Here is a 15,663-nt window from a genome sequence, read left to right as displayed (position 1 = left end):
AAATGCGTTCAAGGCTCACAAACAAGCACTTAAATGACATTCTGAAAGTGACAGCTAGTCAGGACATGACACCTGGTGTTGATGCACTTGTACAGGCCAAAAGATGCCAAGTTTCAGGAACAAATACAAGTCCAGACTAGACTAACACCTTTAAAATGCTGCCTTAGATACTGTTTGCATTGAAAGAATACAGCTCTGTGAAGATGAATCCTTACTGTGGTGATTTAAAAAATGTGCACTTTAATGTTAGTCAGCAGATTCAAAACAAAAGTTGTGTGATGGAATTCTACTGTTCATACAACTCCATACATTTTCAGTATATATTGTATGTGTATGTATGTTTCATGTATGAAGTTTACAGATTTACAGGACAGGCGAACACTTTCTTCATTACACATTTAAAATCACTCTCCTTAGTTTGTAAGGTGTACGCAGGGATTACATTTAGATTTTATATGCGTATGTGTAAGTGGTTTAAAAATCCCTTTCTTTAAAAGTCTCATTTAATCTTAAAGTGCATTACTATATTTTTCAGTACCAATTAAAGTTTTGTGCCTTTGTACAATCAGTGGGATCAGTTGCAATGCATATTTGTGAATGATAAAAGTAAATTGCACATTTGTCTAAGGAAATATGAGGTGTTTCATGAAATGTTTTGTAAAAGGATAGTTCATTAAATTTCAATATTTTCCTAATGTTCTTGTGCTTCTTTACACTAAAACAAAGGAAAGACATGATATTTTGGTTGTTTATAGCAGAGTATGGTATAATTTTAATGGTCCGGCCCACTTGACATCTCCCTAGGCCGTATGTGGCCCACGATGCGAAATGAGTTTGACACCCCTGGTTTATTCTCACGAGGGTCACGGGTATGCTGGAGCCAATCCCAGCTGTCTTTGGGCGAGAGGCGGGGTACACCCTGGACTGGTGGCCAGCCAATCACAGGGCACATATAGAGAAACAACCATTCACACTCACATTCATGCCTATGGACAATTTGGAGTCGCCAATTAACCTAGCATGTTTTTGGAATGTGGGAGGAAACCGGAGTACCCGGAGAAAACCCACGCATGCACGGGGAGAACATGCAAACTCCACACAGAGATGCCTGAGAGGGGAATCGAACCTGGATTTCCTAGCTGTGTGGCCTGTGCGCTAACCAATCGGTATCGGAGTTTGCCACCCTGATTACATATATTATTAATGAATAATTTTTATTGTTAGAATATGCAGTGGGCCAATAAAAAACGAGCTGCAGGTCAAAAGTGGTCCACTGTAGCTAAAGGAAGAATCAACCCGATTTCACAACATTTTTCGAGTCCAAGACTCGATTTTTAGACAATGCTTTTGTTTAGCATTGAATCAACTTCTCATCTGCTTTCAGAAAGACATGCTTTGAAGTGTTGGCCATGTCCCAAAAGAGATGACACAGAGGGGGATAGCACATTGCAGCCCTGTGTGCAGATTGCATTCATCTCCTGTGCAGCACTAATGGCCTTATGTTGTTTCACTGTGAGTAAAAATGTTGTTGTGAGAAGCGCAAGATGGGAACTTGGGGAGTGCCCATATGCCAGCTTGTCTGGAGAGACGTGGGAATCCAATTTGTGTGTCTACGTCCCACAACTCTGATTGTTGAATTTTGCATGAGTTATGGAGCCTTTAGTGAGACAAATGTGGCATTGGGCAAGACAAGTGACAAGCATGGCTGATCTAAAGTGGAATGTGGATGCTAAATAACGTCTGACAGATTTGACATCCCTGTGTGGGTTAAAATGATGATTTAACTTTAATCATGTTTGCTAATCAGAAATGCACCAAAACAAATGTAGTAGGACACCTCACGTGTTTGTTGGTAACTACTACATGTAATTAAAGCCATCATTTCTTACTGCATTTAGCTGCACTGCTTTTCTAAGATTAGTTCATAAATGGGTGGAGACCTCAGAGACAGAGAGAATATGTGCTCTAATATTCTGCATGATGGTGTAATGCAAAATTAGGGAACAATGGTCTCTCTTAAACTAATTAATTTTAATTAATTGTTGTATTAACAGAAGTAATCAGTTGACTGAGGATCGCCTAAAAACACAATACAACACACCTCATAAAATTTAGTTTGAGTGTTGTGTTAATTGGTTCCAGATCCAACCACGATAAGGACTACATTTTTACCTTTAGAGCCCCGCAGACGTGAAATAATGCCCCTATAATGACATTTATACTCTTATTAATTTTTGTTTGCTCAACTGTAATGTGAAGGCTACGAGATCCCCACAGGGACTTAGCATAAACATACGGGTAGCTTGCTACCAAGCTAACTAGTTAGCCACCAATTTGTTTATTCTAAATTGAAGAAAGGATTTTAAATGAAGTGGACAAGAAGGACAAAGTAAGAAGCTAAAAACCTACCACTTCCACACGCAAAGGGAGGATATTTTTTTTTCATGTCGTAGGTAATGCCATCAAATGTCCTGTCTCATTCATGTTTTTTGTCATTACTGATGCCTAGTAACCAGAATACTACACATTTGGGATGTTCCGATCAGGATTTTATGCTGCCGATACCGATATGATAATCCATGAGTGATAACAGCTGATACCAATACGGATCACAGACATGCAGTGTAAATGTTTAAATGTACTACTGGCCATTTTACGGGTCACCATGATCTCATTTGTGAGAGATACTTTTACAAAATGGCCGGAGCCATACATTTAGTAGCATACATGGACCGCTCATGTCAAGTGCAGGCTACTGGGAAGCAATTAAGGGTCGCAAATGTGTTGTTTACACCAAATTAATTATCAAATTAATTAATACCTCCTTGGAAAAACAGCACAGTGAAACGATGGACACATACAAGAATGCGTTCATGCAAGCTCAGTTGGTGTCACAACACATAAAGTTAGAAGCTTTATTGTTGTGGCGGATTCCCTTTGAGTGCCTTGTTTTCAACTAGTTCATGTCTTCATGCAACACACCATGCACACTTACAAAATTTTCAACATGTACCGTTATGCAACCTGCTGAGTGCGTATGTTGTCATATTCAATATGTGACGGAAGTTTGTCACCTCATCACCTCCATTCTGTGGTGTTTGCAGCAATCAAACGTGCAAAGACATGCAGCCTCTTCACTTTTAAACAACACGTTTGAAGACAAGAAAACGATCAGGCTGCACTCATCTCCCTCATTAGGAATCAGTGTGACTGTCCCACAGGATTTACCTCTCAAGGCTTCTAAAATGCATGAAGTAGATTCACTCCTGTCATATTTTGTCACCACTGTGTCCTTCCGTGTCCTTTTCCTGTATGTGTGCCTCTGCCTCCTGAGGAACAGTCTTCTGTGGTAATAAGATACACCTCCAGGACTCCTTGTGTAACCTTTCTCCTCAGAATGAATTAGCTAATTATATTCATCTTACCAGTAGAAGACACACAGTGACTCTCCTCACAAATATAATATGCATTTTTTTCTCAGTGTAATCCCTCAGATGCTGACTAAAGTCAAGTTCACACTTGAGGATTTTTCTATTCTACCAATAAAAAACCCTGATTGGCAACAAATTGGTCTACTGAACCATTTCAATAGAGAAAACCTTTTACGTATATTACATCAAGTTTGTTTAATATCGGGATCATTCCACACCTATAATGTGAAAACATTTCTGTCCCCTGAGGCAAACACGTGTGCCATTCTTGCTCTCTTATCATCAATTTTTTACTTTCGATAAAATACCGATATTGCAATCTTGAGTAAACAATCTCAGGTATACGGACATTAATCTGGTCCGATATCACCACCAATCATACATTACTACATGTAATACTTCCAATGATAGATAAGCTTGTTCAAGGGATGTTACTCAAACTGAGAACAATAGCCAGCAACAGTCGGTATGAGAAAAACACAATTCTTCTGAAGGTCAAAGTCCAGAAAGTTTTCGAGGCTATCGCTTAGGAACTAAAAGTTTTGCGCTCACTCCGTGGACTTTTATGGGAGTAAGGTTGGCAGACTGTGGCTCAGCACTTGTTTTGAGCCTTTGTTAACTTGGCCGTATGCTAAAGGTCAGTGCCATAATGGAAGACCTCTCCATAACCCATCTTCAGTGTTTTGGCTGAGACCATCTTCCAAGATTTGACTGTTTATGTACTTCATTGTTTCCTTAATGCGGTGAAGTCTTCCTTTACCCTTATCAGAGAATCAGCCCCAAAGCAGAATCCACTTCCATGTTTTTCAGTGGGGATGTGGGGTTCTTGGGTTTACAGTCAGCATTTCTCTGCCTCCAAAGATGAGGAGCCAAGCTGGTGCCAGGAAGCTCAAATTTGGTGGTCGGTGGTTTCTAATGATCTTACTAAGTTTCTTGCTGAAGAGAGAGAAATAATTGGTGTGCTTCATGCTGACATACCTAGCTTCTTTGTTAGGGCGTAAATATACAGAATCAGCAGGGGATCAAGTAATGATTTCCCACATGGTACAGTATTTGTTCATGATAATAAATATAACAATCCCTCATCTCCTCCTATAATCCTGATCTCGCTTGAAATTGGAGTTAATTGGCCATTTGGGTGTTAGCAAATGTGATTTTGTTTTTTACAGTGAGAAATGTTTCCCTTTGCAAGGACATTCTCGCTCATGTGATGTTCCCTTGTACTCTGCACAACTTTGCATTCATATTTAAACTCGATATTATGGGATGCAAAAATTATATTTGGTTGATTCTAATCTGGGCCAGAATTGCAAATTAGCTTCATCTCAAAATGTGAAAATCATTTTAGCTCCTTGATGCATACATACACGCATATTGTTGCAAAACCAAAAAAATAAACAATCCAAGCTAAGCCTGTTTAAAATGATTCAGTTGGCATCTTTATTAACATAACGCACAATGCTGACTGCAGTGTGCAGAGAAGTGGAGCATATTCTGGTTTAAGTCTTATAACATGAGGTGAAACGTATGAGGTTTGCCTAATGTCATAATACATATGTAGTAGTCAACAGTGGTCACTAGGTGTCAGTAATGGTACTGTAATGCTCAGTGGGATACACAATAGGCTTTTATTGCAGGTTCGAATTATCTCAAAGCATGCGCAATAACCCTCATAATTGCACGGGCTATCATTGCGGCCGTAATCCATGGCAAGGTGAAACTCAACTCTGATCGTCCCAGCGTCACTTCCTGTCCTGCAAATGTCTGGAACACTTTTATAGCAGACTGAGCACAAGTCCTATTTATGTCTTTTTATTTTGTATTATGTTAAGTAATATGAGGTTAAAGGTGGCCTTAGGGTTGTTATTTCATACATTGAATGTAACAATGATGAAATACCTTCACACTGCGTGGAGTCAGCCATAGCATGTCGGATATGACATAGTGAAAAGATTCCTTCCAGTACGAGCCTTTACTCTTGTCACTTACACAGAAGTACAAGCAAAATGGTGCAATCATCCGTCCATACATATACAACATACTATGCAGTGAGACAAGGGGTGACAGGACGGGATGATTGGGCGATGAAGGGGAGGAAGAAGGGGGACAACACTAGGAGAGGGGAGGGAAAAAACAACAACTCCACACTAGACTCTTAAATCAAGGAGCACAGTGTGGGACTGTTAAAAAAAACCTTGGCATACAAATTGGCATACAAGTAAAAACATTGTTCACACACATAGACACAAGACCAGCGCCACCAAGGGAAAATGGTAACCGATGCGACCAACAGCTAGCCGGGCTACCTGCAGCCAATTATGGCCCCGGGGTAGGGATATAGTGGCGAAGGTGTTGGATTAAGATTAATTATTCCAGATTAAGAATATTGTTTAGGTTAGTTCAGGAAGTCACATTCCAATAGACCGGGCCACCCTAGTGTCCATTCTGGCCTCCCAATTGATCCAACTGCTTTTGCAAAGCAGAAATCTTCACCAAGATGGCATCCTTGTTGGATTGGCAGTCACAGTCAGAGTGGGAATGGCTTTGCCCACCAAATCATTCACGATGGGCAGCTGTGGGCCAACTCGATCATATGAATTCTGCAAATTCTGTCCATCACGTACCCGGTGGTGTACGTTCTGTCAGGGCAGGCAGGTTCCCCCGAACTTGAGCTTCTCGTCGAGAAGATCGTGTCAATTGCATGGAGAGACCAGTTGATCCCTTCCATGATTTAGGTTTTTGGAGAGCAGTGCAGAGAGAGGCTCTTGAAAAAGTATAAGACGAGACTAAACAAGACATAAGAAGCAAGCAAAGCAGGGAAGATAAGGGATAATGGAGGAGAGGGGAAAGATGCGACCGCCTTCATTGAGAGCCAAAGCTCTCCATTCCATGTGGAAGTGGTACATTTTGGCTTCTTACTTTGTCCTTCTGACCCACTCCATTTAGCATAAATAAATTGGAGGCTAACCAGTTAGCTCGGTAGCATCCGATGTTTCCAGCAGCGGCTATGTCCTGTATTCTTGCAGTGATCCCCCAGCCTGTGCATTACAGTTGAGTAATGTATTGTAAATAAAGAATAATAGGAGTGTAAAGGTGACAATAGGGGTGTTATATCATGTCTAGAGGGCTCTAATAATTGTAAAAAGTAGTGGATTTTAGAAGTGGATTTATAAATGGAATCGCTGTCACGGGCTGTGGTGCTGCTTTGCTGCCATCTTCCTGCCACGTGGTGCAGTACACTTCCGCTGGTGGGGAGGAGCTCATCACGCATCTGCAAGCAATCTCATCTGGGCTATTAAAACCCTGGCATTCTACTCACCTGTTGCCAGATTGTTAACCGTTCCACACAATCTTCCCTGCTTCGTGTTCCTCGTGTTAGCTTCGCTCTCTGGTCAAGCCTGGTATTTGTGTTTGAGTACCTTTGTCTGCCCTGCTGGGCTACTTCCAGCAGCGATCTTTTTGTTGTTACTTTGCTTGGTTTTCAGCTTTTTTGTTCTTTTTTAGTTTATTCCTGCTTAGCACAGTGCAGTGATTTTTAGTTATATTTTTACTCTGCTATATCCGTGGCTACCAGCTCCTTGTGTTTATTCTTGTATTTTTTCCCCTCCCGATGGCTGCACTACCATCAACACCAACCTATTGTACTGCCCAATCCACTTCAGGTCTGGGCTGTTTGCCCGGTTCCTATTCAAATGAATCTCCGTCAAACATATTCTATTTGTCCAATGCAAAATTCCACAGAGGTGATATTACAGCATTTTTGGGGGGTTGTTTGCCTTTTTATGTTTGTTTTTGTCAGCACTCTGCCACTTTCCCCACTTTCATCTGTTTTTCCGCTTTTCGTTTGGTTGAAGCAGCTGTTGGAATAATGGGACCATATGCAATTTGTAAAAACAAACAATTACCCTCTTTGCATGTTTTGTGGTTTCATCCCATGTTTTGAAATAGTGGTTGTGCTGCCTCCATACAAAACACACAAAACCAGACGAGGTGATTTAATAAAAGACAATGAATGATATAGAGGTGATGAGGATAACATTAACAAAATGATTAGTTCTGGAGAGCCATAAATATGTTGGAACCTCAACTTTATGTTGAGAGCCCCTGATATTTTATGTTTCCAACTATCATCATAATCAATTAAAGCAACAATTGCCATTTTATAGTTAATGTTTATTAATGTTGACAGTTTTGTCCACTGAAACAATGATTACATATTCTGATAATTACATGTTGACTGGCACTGACTGCTCTGGATTTTTGTACATCAAATTATATGTCTAATATCTCACTATATTGTAGTGTGGAGGGTCCCTGGAGTACCCAGCATGCCTTGCAGGCACTTTGTGTTGCCTATTACCCCTCATTTGTTGTTACCCGCATAGAATGGTGGTTCATTATTGTGTGTCTCACATTTTAATATTTTTCAACAATGTCAGACACACAAAAGAGTATTCAAGGTGTGTTGCCCAAGATCTAAATAATTAAATTCTTATTTTGTAAATTATTTCAGTCAGGCTAACTGGGAACACACACTTTGGGGTATCTATTCATTTCACGCTAATTAGCTGAGCTAACGTTAGTTAATTTGGATCTCAAGCAGATACATGTTATTATAGGTTATATACATGAATGATATAATATGTTATGATATGATATGATACATGAATTGTAACACCAACACATATTGCCTGTAAATGTATTTGTTGAGCACATGCTCAGATCTGTAGATGGTCTTCTTCCACTTCTCCCAAATACTTGTCAAATTGATTTATGTAGTATTGTCACACAGACTATATTGGATATATTGATTTTTCCCTGTCACCTGTTGAGCACTGTGTTATCATTCTTTATATTTATAGCACGGCTGTGCTTCATTTCAGCTTTATTCTTCCAAACAACCTGAAGTCGGGTGCCGCCTTGACCCTTTTTTTTGTCTTCTCTTCATTAGTTGCATTTTCTGGGCTTGGTTTCACTTCCTTCTACCTGGCGGGGAAGCTGCAGTGCTTTACCTGTCAGGGTCGAGGTCGGAGCTGGCGTCTCTGTGCCACGGTGCTGCCCCTCTACAGCGCAATGATGATTGCCTTGTCCAGGACCTGCGACTACAAGCACCACTGGCAAGGTCAGCGTGAAGGCTCCAACACTGTGATGCAACTGTCCTTTATTAGCTTGTGTTCAGATTGTAAACAACCCTGCTTCAAAATTCCAGGGGTGTACTTGTGATGAGGCTGTGCTTTAAAAAACAAAGCAAGGCCTGGATTTGTACTTCTGTGGAACACAATCAGAATCAAGTTTACTGCGGAGGAGTTCATTGGTATATCCATGACACAAATAAACAAAGAGGCGTTGTATGCATCTCAGAAATGCTGTCAGCCATCGGAGTGGAATCTGTTAAATACGTATATTCAAGAGTCTCTCATGCAAGGTTAGCTGGGCTTGATTGTACAACTTTGTAAATATTTTAGGAAATGTCTTCTGGATATGACTGTACAGATTATTCATGAGGGAGGCTGCCCAACAGCTGTAATTCTGTGATTTTTAACAGGGCAAGGCAAATGAAGGACAAGGTCAGGGAGGAAAAATAAATCAAGACTAATCATTTCTTCAAAGTATGAAGAGTCAGGCTGAAAAAATGATACAAAAGAATTATTCATTCATTTTCTACCGCTTATCCGAGCGAGGGTCTTGGGGGTGCTGGAACCTATCCCAGCTGTCTTCGCGCAAGAGGCGGGGTACACCCTGGACTGGTGGCCAGCCAATCACAGGGCACATATAGACAAACAACCATTCACACTCACATTCATACCTATGGACAATTTGGAGTCGCCGATTAACCTAGCATGTTTTTGGAATGTGGGAGGAAACCGGAGTACCCGGAGTGCGCGGGGAGAACATGCAAACTCCACATAGAGATGGCCGAGGGTGGAATTGAAAGAATTAACATTTCTTAAATGTTGACCCCTAAGAAGATATGCTGTCATAAAAATAGTAGTAATAGTAGTAAATAATAGAAGTGTACTTACTTTATGAGATACTGTACCCTTTGCCACTGTCAATAAACCTGGAATTAGCACTTACTAAGCCACAGAACACAAATATACCTAATTAAGTCAATTTAAGGTAAACGTTTAACATTGCAAGACACAAAAAATATGTCCACGGTGACCACCATAACTGCCTTTTCGCCACTTTTTGTCCCTTTTTTTCCTCCAAACAGCGTGTCAGCATATGCACCCTATTAAACCTATGGGGTCGCAATCTGCACTCAGTGTAAACACAAGCTGGGAAATACCATTATCCAGGCAGCCAGGGTACACTTAATAAATACCAATAGTCCCACCATCCCTTTGGACTTTTCCCATGATCCTCCCATCACTGTCGTACTAATTTATTACATCATATGACATTCCATTCAATTTATTTGACAGGAGCTGATGAAACATTGACAGAGCACACTCGGGTACTTATATACGTGGGAATCGATCTTATATTTAATTTCAACCAGAAGTAGAAAGAAGGAGTTCAGTGAGACCTGACACACGGTTTAAATAATGAAAGTCCCCTTCAGGTGCTGTACCTATAAGATGGCTATTATATTTTCACCACTCCAAGTTATATTGATATTCGCCATCCGGTAGGAGATTATTTTTTATCCCTTAAGATGTTAGTAATTATACCAAACAATTTAATTTTGCTAAATCAGTTTTCTTTCAAGTACTTATGGAAGCATATTATGAATATTATTATTATTATTATTTATTATTACTTATCTTCTTTTGTGTCTGTTATTATATGGGAGCCAGGCAACGACATTTCGTTGGCAATTTCACTACTGTGTTTTTGTGCAATGACAATAAAGGGAGTCTATTCTAGTCTATTCTATTCTAGTCTATTCTATTCTAATATATTGCATTCTGTGACTATACAGATGCCTTTGTTGGAGGAGTGATCGGGCTGCTGTTTGCATACATCAGCTATCGCCAGCACTACCCCCCCTTTCTGCACACGGACTGTCACCTCGCCTACGCCAGCCTGACTGCCACCCCTCACAGCCCCCCGCATCCCCAGGAGGATCATCGGCCCATTGAAAATGCCACCACCCTCCCCGTAGAGGGCTTGACCGAAGCGCCACTATGACTAGTGGCCACCACCGAGACCAGTCTCACCAGACCAGTGAACCCCCCTCCACATGACTGACTGGCTACATGGCTCTTGTGTACATTCCAGAGGACAGTAAGCCACGCCCCCCTCCATCCTGGTATATACCGTCTCGGTGTTCACTACTTTCTTCTTTGGGTGTTTTATACTGTTCTTGCTTTGCAGCTGTGAAAGTCTATATGTAAATATAATCTAAGAGGTATCATACATGCTTTGGAAATATGAGGAACTGATATTGGATATTATTTGTTGTTCAAGTTGTTGCATATTCAGAAGTGTATCAGTCAAGAAGTAGTCTGAAGCTGGCATTAGTTGTAAACACTTGAAAGTGTTTTGCCTTATTGAAAGGTGGTAGTCCTGACCGGGTGTGCGTGCTCATGTTTTTGGGGGCTTATGGTGCTACATGTACAGAATGTCGCTTGCATCTAACCTCATGGTTGGATTTCCACGTCATGATGTGTCACTATAGTGCAGCCATTATTATTGCAGCCCCATCCACCCATCCATTTTCTATACCCCTTATTCTCATTAGGGTCACAAGGTAAGCTGGAGCCTATCCCAGCTGACTTTGGGCCAGAGGTGGGGTACGCCCTAGACTGGTGGCCAGCCAATTAGGGCACATATAGACAAACAACCATTCACACTCTCATTCATACCTATGGACAATTTGGAGTCGCCAATTAACCTAGCATGTTTTTGGAATGTGGGAGGAAACCGGAGTACCCGGAGAAAACCCACGCTCATACGAGAGCATTGTCATGTATAAATAAGTTCAAGTGTTAGAGTCATTCAATAAAGACAACATGCATTCCACTTCAGATGGCAAGACATAAAAACAAGTCACTAAGAAAGGTGCCCCATTTGATTACTTGTTACTGCTGTAACTTGTTAAATACACGTTCAATTAGTGAAATAGCAAATAGTATGATTATAGCACTGTATTTGCAGCCAGATAAGCTGCTTTATGGCAGCCTCACAATAAGCAATCCTTGCTGCTTTGCCCCACTTGACACCTTGGCATCTTTTGCTCAGCCAAAGACCTGCGACCCACTTCAAAACGGCTCCAGATCGTGACCCACCAGTTGAGAGTCACTGGTCTAGTTCAACGTGAGTGCTTTAAGCCGTACAACAAATTATTATTAAGGTGACATACAATTAAAGTATTAGAATTGCTCCTTGCCAGTTCTTAGTTATAGCCAATACTTTTTATAATGAACATAATCCAGTCCATATCCAACATACACGCAAAAAGGCGTTGTCGTCTTTTCCACCTCCCTAACTCCCCACTGCAGGTCCTTGCAGTCTTCCATCATGTAGCAGTGTGAACCGCCATGTTTGGTGGGTTGGTTCCTGATTGGTAGCAACTGGGGTTGTGCTTTTGGCCCCCATCATCACTGTGATTTGTCACTTATATAGAGGAGGAGCTTAACCTGATATCACATGTTTAACCGTCCAGACAAACTCTAAATTAATTTCTCGAAACTCAAACCTCTTTCACATCACAACACACACTCCGTATTTATGCTCTTGCATCCACTGTAATGCAAGAACATAAAAAATACAAATGTACCTTTAATCATGGATGCTACTCTGGGAAACAGATAAAATCAGTGTGTGAAATTAAGAATCTAGTCTGAATTATGAGACCTCAATATTTCTTGTGTCACCATAGCAACGCAATGATGAATGGGAACCAATAACCTCCGAGAAGCAGTGGTCCACGTGTAGGACTTTATTAATATGTAACTTCAGTCTACGACTCCAACACACTGTCAGGGTTCCATTTCTTTCTCCATCGCTTGCACTTGTGTATTTCTCATTTGAAATTGCAATCTCACATCTAACCTCACTGTCACAGCTGTCCACCTACAGCCCCTAAATCCAAATTTATATAGCCTTCCTCTTGGACACGTGACCAGAGTAAATGAAATCAATAAGAGGCAGGTGAGGATGGCAGAATAGAAAACGACATCACAAATCCTCATTAAAGGGGACATATTATGCCTTTTCCACTTTCCTGGCCTATAAATATTGCTATAATGTTGCATTCTTGTGTTAAACGATGTCGAAGCATGAGATGATGACGTTTGCACACTTGAACGTGAGCCCTGAAAGAAGTTTTGGATGGCTCTGCATGCTTCGTTTTAGTGTTTGTTTCTAACACGGGCGGGTTATTGAGTTCTACTGACGTCAATTAGATCCAGACTTCCTTATATGGGCTGCATATCGCCTTCACTCAGTAAACATGGATCTATGTATCTGGAAGTCCTCGGGAGCGCTAAGAAGTGTGACAAATCACAGTGGAGTGGGCATACCTAGAGGAGGGCTGGAGCTGGAGTAAATTAAACAGACCATTTGGTTCGAAAGCAGGAAGTCTATGGAAACACTGCAGAAAGAGGTGCAGAATCTGGAAGATCTAGAAAGCTTCCTGTAGCTGCTCAATAGGAGCAATACAAAGCGGGCTGAAAATGAGCATAATAAGTTCCCTTTAAGGGGAAGTCACTTCCACTGCAGTTTAATGAGGCCATCACCACTTTAGTATATGAGGACCCCAAGGATTGGCCAAGCACTGCATAAATCAGCATACAGACTGTAACTAGTATATGAATAAATACACAATCAGGCACTCATGAGAGAACATACCTAACCTGCAAACATCACCGACAGTGGAACCTCTTTAGCCAATGTTTGTGGAAAAATATACCTCAAATATTTCTTAAAAAAACACCTTACTGTGTGACGTCAGGAAGCATTAAATGCATCAACTCTTCACATGTTTTACATCTGCTTGAGGTTCTTTCCTTGTTTTTTTTGTGATTTAACCATGAACGGGTGCTCCTGAGGAAAAGAGTGATGATAACCATAGCACCGGAATTTTTTGAAGATTTTTTTTCGTACACAAAAGGCTTATTTCTCTCAAATCTGAAATAACAAATCCACCTCACAGTTGTCGCATATCAATATGCAGCATGATGACAGTGTTGCCTTGTTTGTCGCAGGGGGCGGGGGGGGGGGGCAGGTTCCCAAAACAGCCCGCAATAAGGGAAATCTGATTTATTAGTATATGTGATTTAATTAGTATATCTGTTGTAAAACCCTCACTATATACTTTATACACTTTCTCAGACATCCATTAACATTTAACATCTAACTTTTGTTAGAATTTTAATGATTAACCAACAAGGTTGGACAAAAGAAATTATTAAGTGACTCACATGTATTTCACCCCTCAGACCGTGCCTTTTCATCGTCCTGGCGCTGTACCGTAACATTTTTGTATCCTTGTTTTCCTCCTTACTTCCTCTTTCTCAAATGGCACCCCAACTACTTCTTCGTCCTCTTCCTCCTCTTGGGCGGCTTCCGCTGACAAAGGCTGTTAAATTGTAGAAGTGAAGAAGTATATTTTTAATAGATTTTCTGACCTTATGTTTGCATTTCATCATCTGATTTGAAGGAACATCACCTCCTCATTAGTCTTACTTCAGTTCCACTCATACATGCAATATATACACATGGCATTTATTCAGATGGATGATGTTTGTTCAAACAATGCATGGAAAATTAAAGTTTCAACATTTTACACTTTTTTAACACAACTTCACTCCCCCAAAGACTGAAAGGATACAAGGTAATTAAAGGTCATTGAGTTATCTGTCAAAATGAATACATGTTTGCAGAATCAATGTTTGTAAGATTAAGGGAACTGTTCATGGCATGCTAGTTCAATTTGTAACAAAAGGTTTTTTTTTAAATATATAAACGCATGTCTTGCCTTGTTAGCTCAACTGAGCTATGTGTTTGATCATTCTATACTTTACGTACAGTAAAGGACTTGCAGCTATGTGAAATGTGTCTGAAGAAAATGACAAGGCTCGCTAGCAGTGGTGTACATTGTTGCAGTTTGGTTTTTTGTTATTTTATTGATACGGACTCTTTGTTGGAGGGGAGTGTGCTGTTTGTGTATTCCAGTGACAATAAAGGGTTGTAGTACTTCCATTGTTTATCTTGCTGACTCTTTTCTATCATTTATACAAGTATTCATACTGCTTATACCAAATTGTGAGCCCGATGAGCCCAAGTGTTTTTTTTTTATTTCACAATGACAAGACTGCAAGAATTTTGAGTAATTAGCATATATACTTAAATCCATGTCTAAAATTATTAATCATAATGGTGAATGTGTTGTAGCAGAAGCTGCCTGAGAGCAGCAAAATTTAAATAAAAAAAAACGGACATTTTTCACACTTACAGGCTAACTTCACTTTGCCGCAGGCAAAATTAATTGATTTTTAGTCTCTACAGTGAGAGAATATGTGCTTTATTTTTATTCATTAAAGCCATACTGTATTACAGTCATCCCTTGCCACATTGCACTTCGACCTTTGAGGCTTCACTCAAAACTAGACTTGGGATCCTGGGATACAGAGGACAAAAGGTTGGTGCTGAAATAGTCTTTAATAATCACTGAGGCAAGTAAGGAAGGGGAACCAAAAACAATGATGCCCGTAAAAAAAATAACAGGCATCATGAACAATAGACTAAAGGAATGAAGGCAAATGAAAAACAGATGGCGCTATAGGATGTGCAGCAAAGACAATGTAGCTGGACTGGATGGCACGAGGGAAAGCCAAAAGCTAACCAGCATAATCCTGGGAAGAGGAGAAGGCACGTGGCTTGGCATCTCTAGCGAGAACAATACAACAATTGGAAGACTCAGAAGAAGAGCAGCTGTGGCGCGTCCCGCAGTCCAGCAAATAAGCAAAGATACAAAAAATAGTAAGACCACCAAACCCGTGCTGCAGAAGAGCATGGCATACTCTATGGCGATTTATATTAATTAGGGCTGTCTATTGATTAAAATATTTGATTGTGAGTAATTGCATTTTGTCCATATTTAACTCAGAATTAATCACATTTAATCACAGATTGAATTAAGTTTTAATCTATAATAAATAGGAGAAATATTTTTGTGGTAAATGATTCAATACATGATTCAATACAACGTCAAATACAACGATAATTACATCAAATTTGAAGTAAAAGTCATTATTTAATTTTTTATTTGTGTCAGTTC

At 40.3% G+C, this 15,663-nt stretch overlaps 1 protein-coding gene across 1 annotated transcript in view; it reads left to right on the top strand.

Moving 5' to 3' along the window:
- The window catches only part of plpp4 (phospholipid phosphatase 4), a 52,205-nt gene extending 38,730 nt beyond the window's left edge, over positions 1–13,475 (top strand). The window contains exons 6-7 of the mRNA XM_058058032.2: positions 8,383–8,553; positions 10,360–13,475. Of these exons, the coding sequence (XP_057914015.2) occupies positions 8,383–8,553; positions 10,360–10,568 (380 nt within the window). The 3' untranslated portion in view covers positions 10,569–13,475. The remainder of the gene's footprint in view (positions 1–8,382; positions 8,554–10,359) is intronic.
- The last annotated feature ends 2,188 nt before the right edge of the window (positions 13,476–15,663 follow it).

This window comes from Doryrhamphus excisus, linkage group LG20 (genome assembly GCF_037039965.1).
Source record: "Doryrhamphus excisus strain RoL-2023G ecotype Guam linkage group LG20, RoL_Dexc_Guam_v1.1, whole genome shotgun sequence".
In the NCBI taxonomy this organism is placed as follows: Eukaryota; Metazoa; Chordata; class Actinopteri; order Syngnathiformes; family Syngnathidae; genus Doryrhamphus; species Doryrhamphus excisus.
The sequence above is the reverse complement of the archived record's forward strand: the minus strand, read 5'-3'. Positions and strand labels throughout refer to the sequence as shown.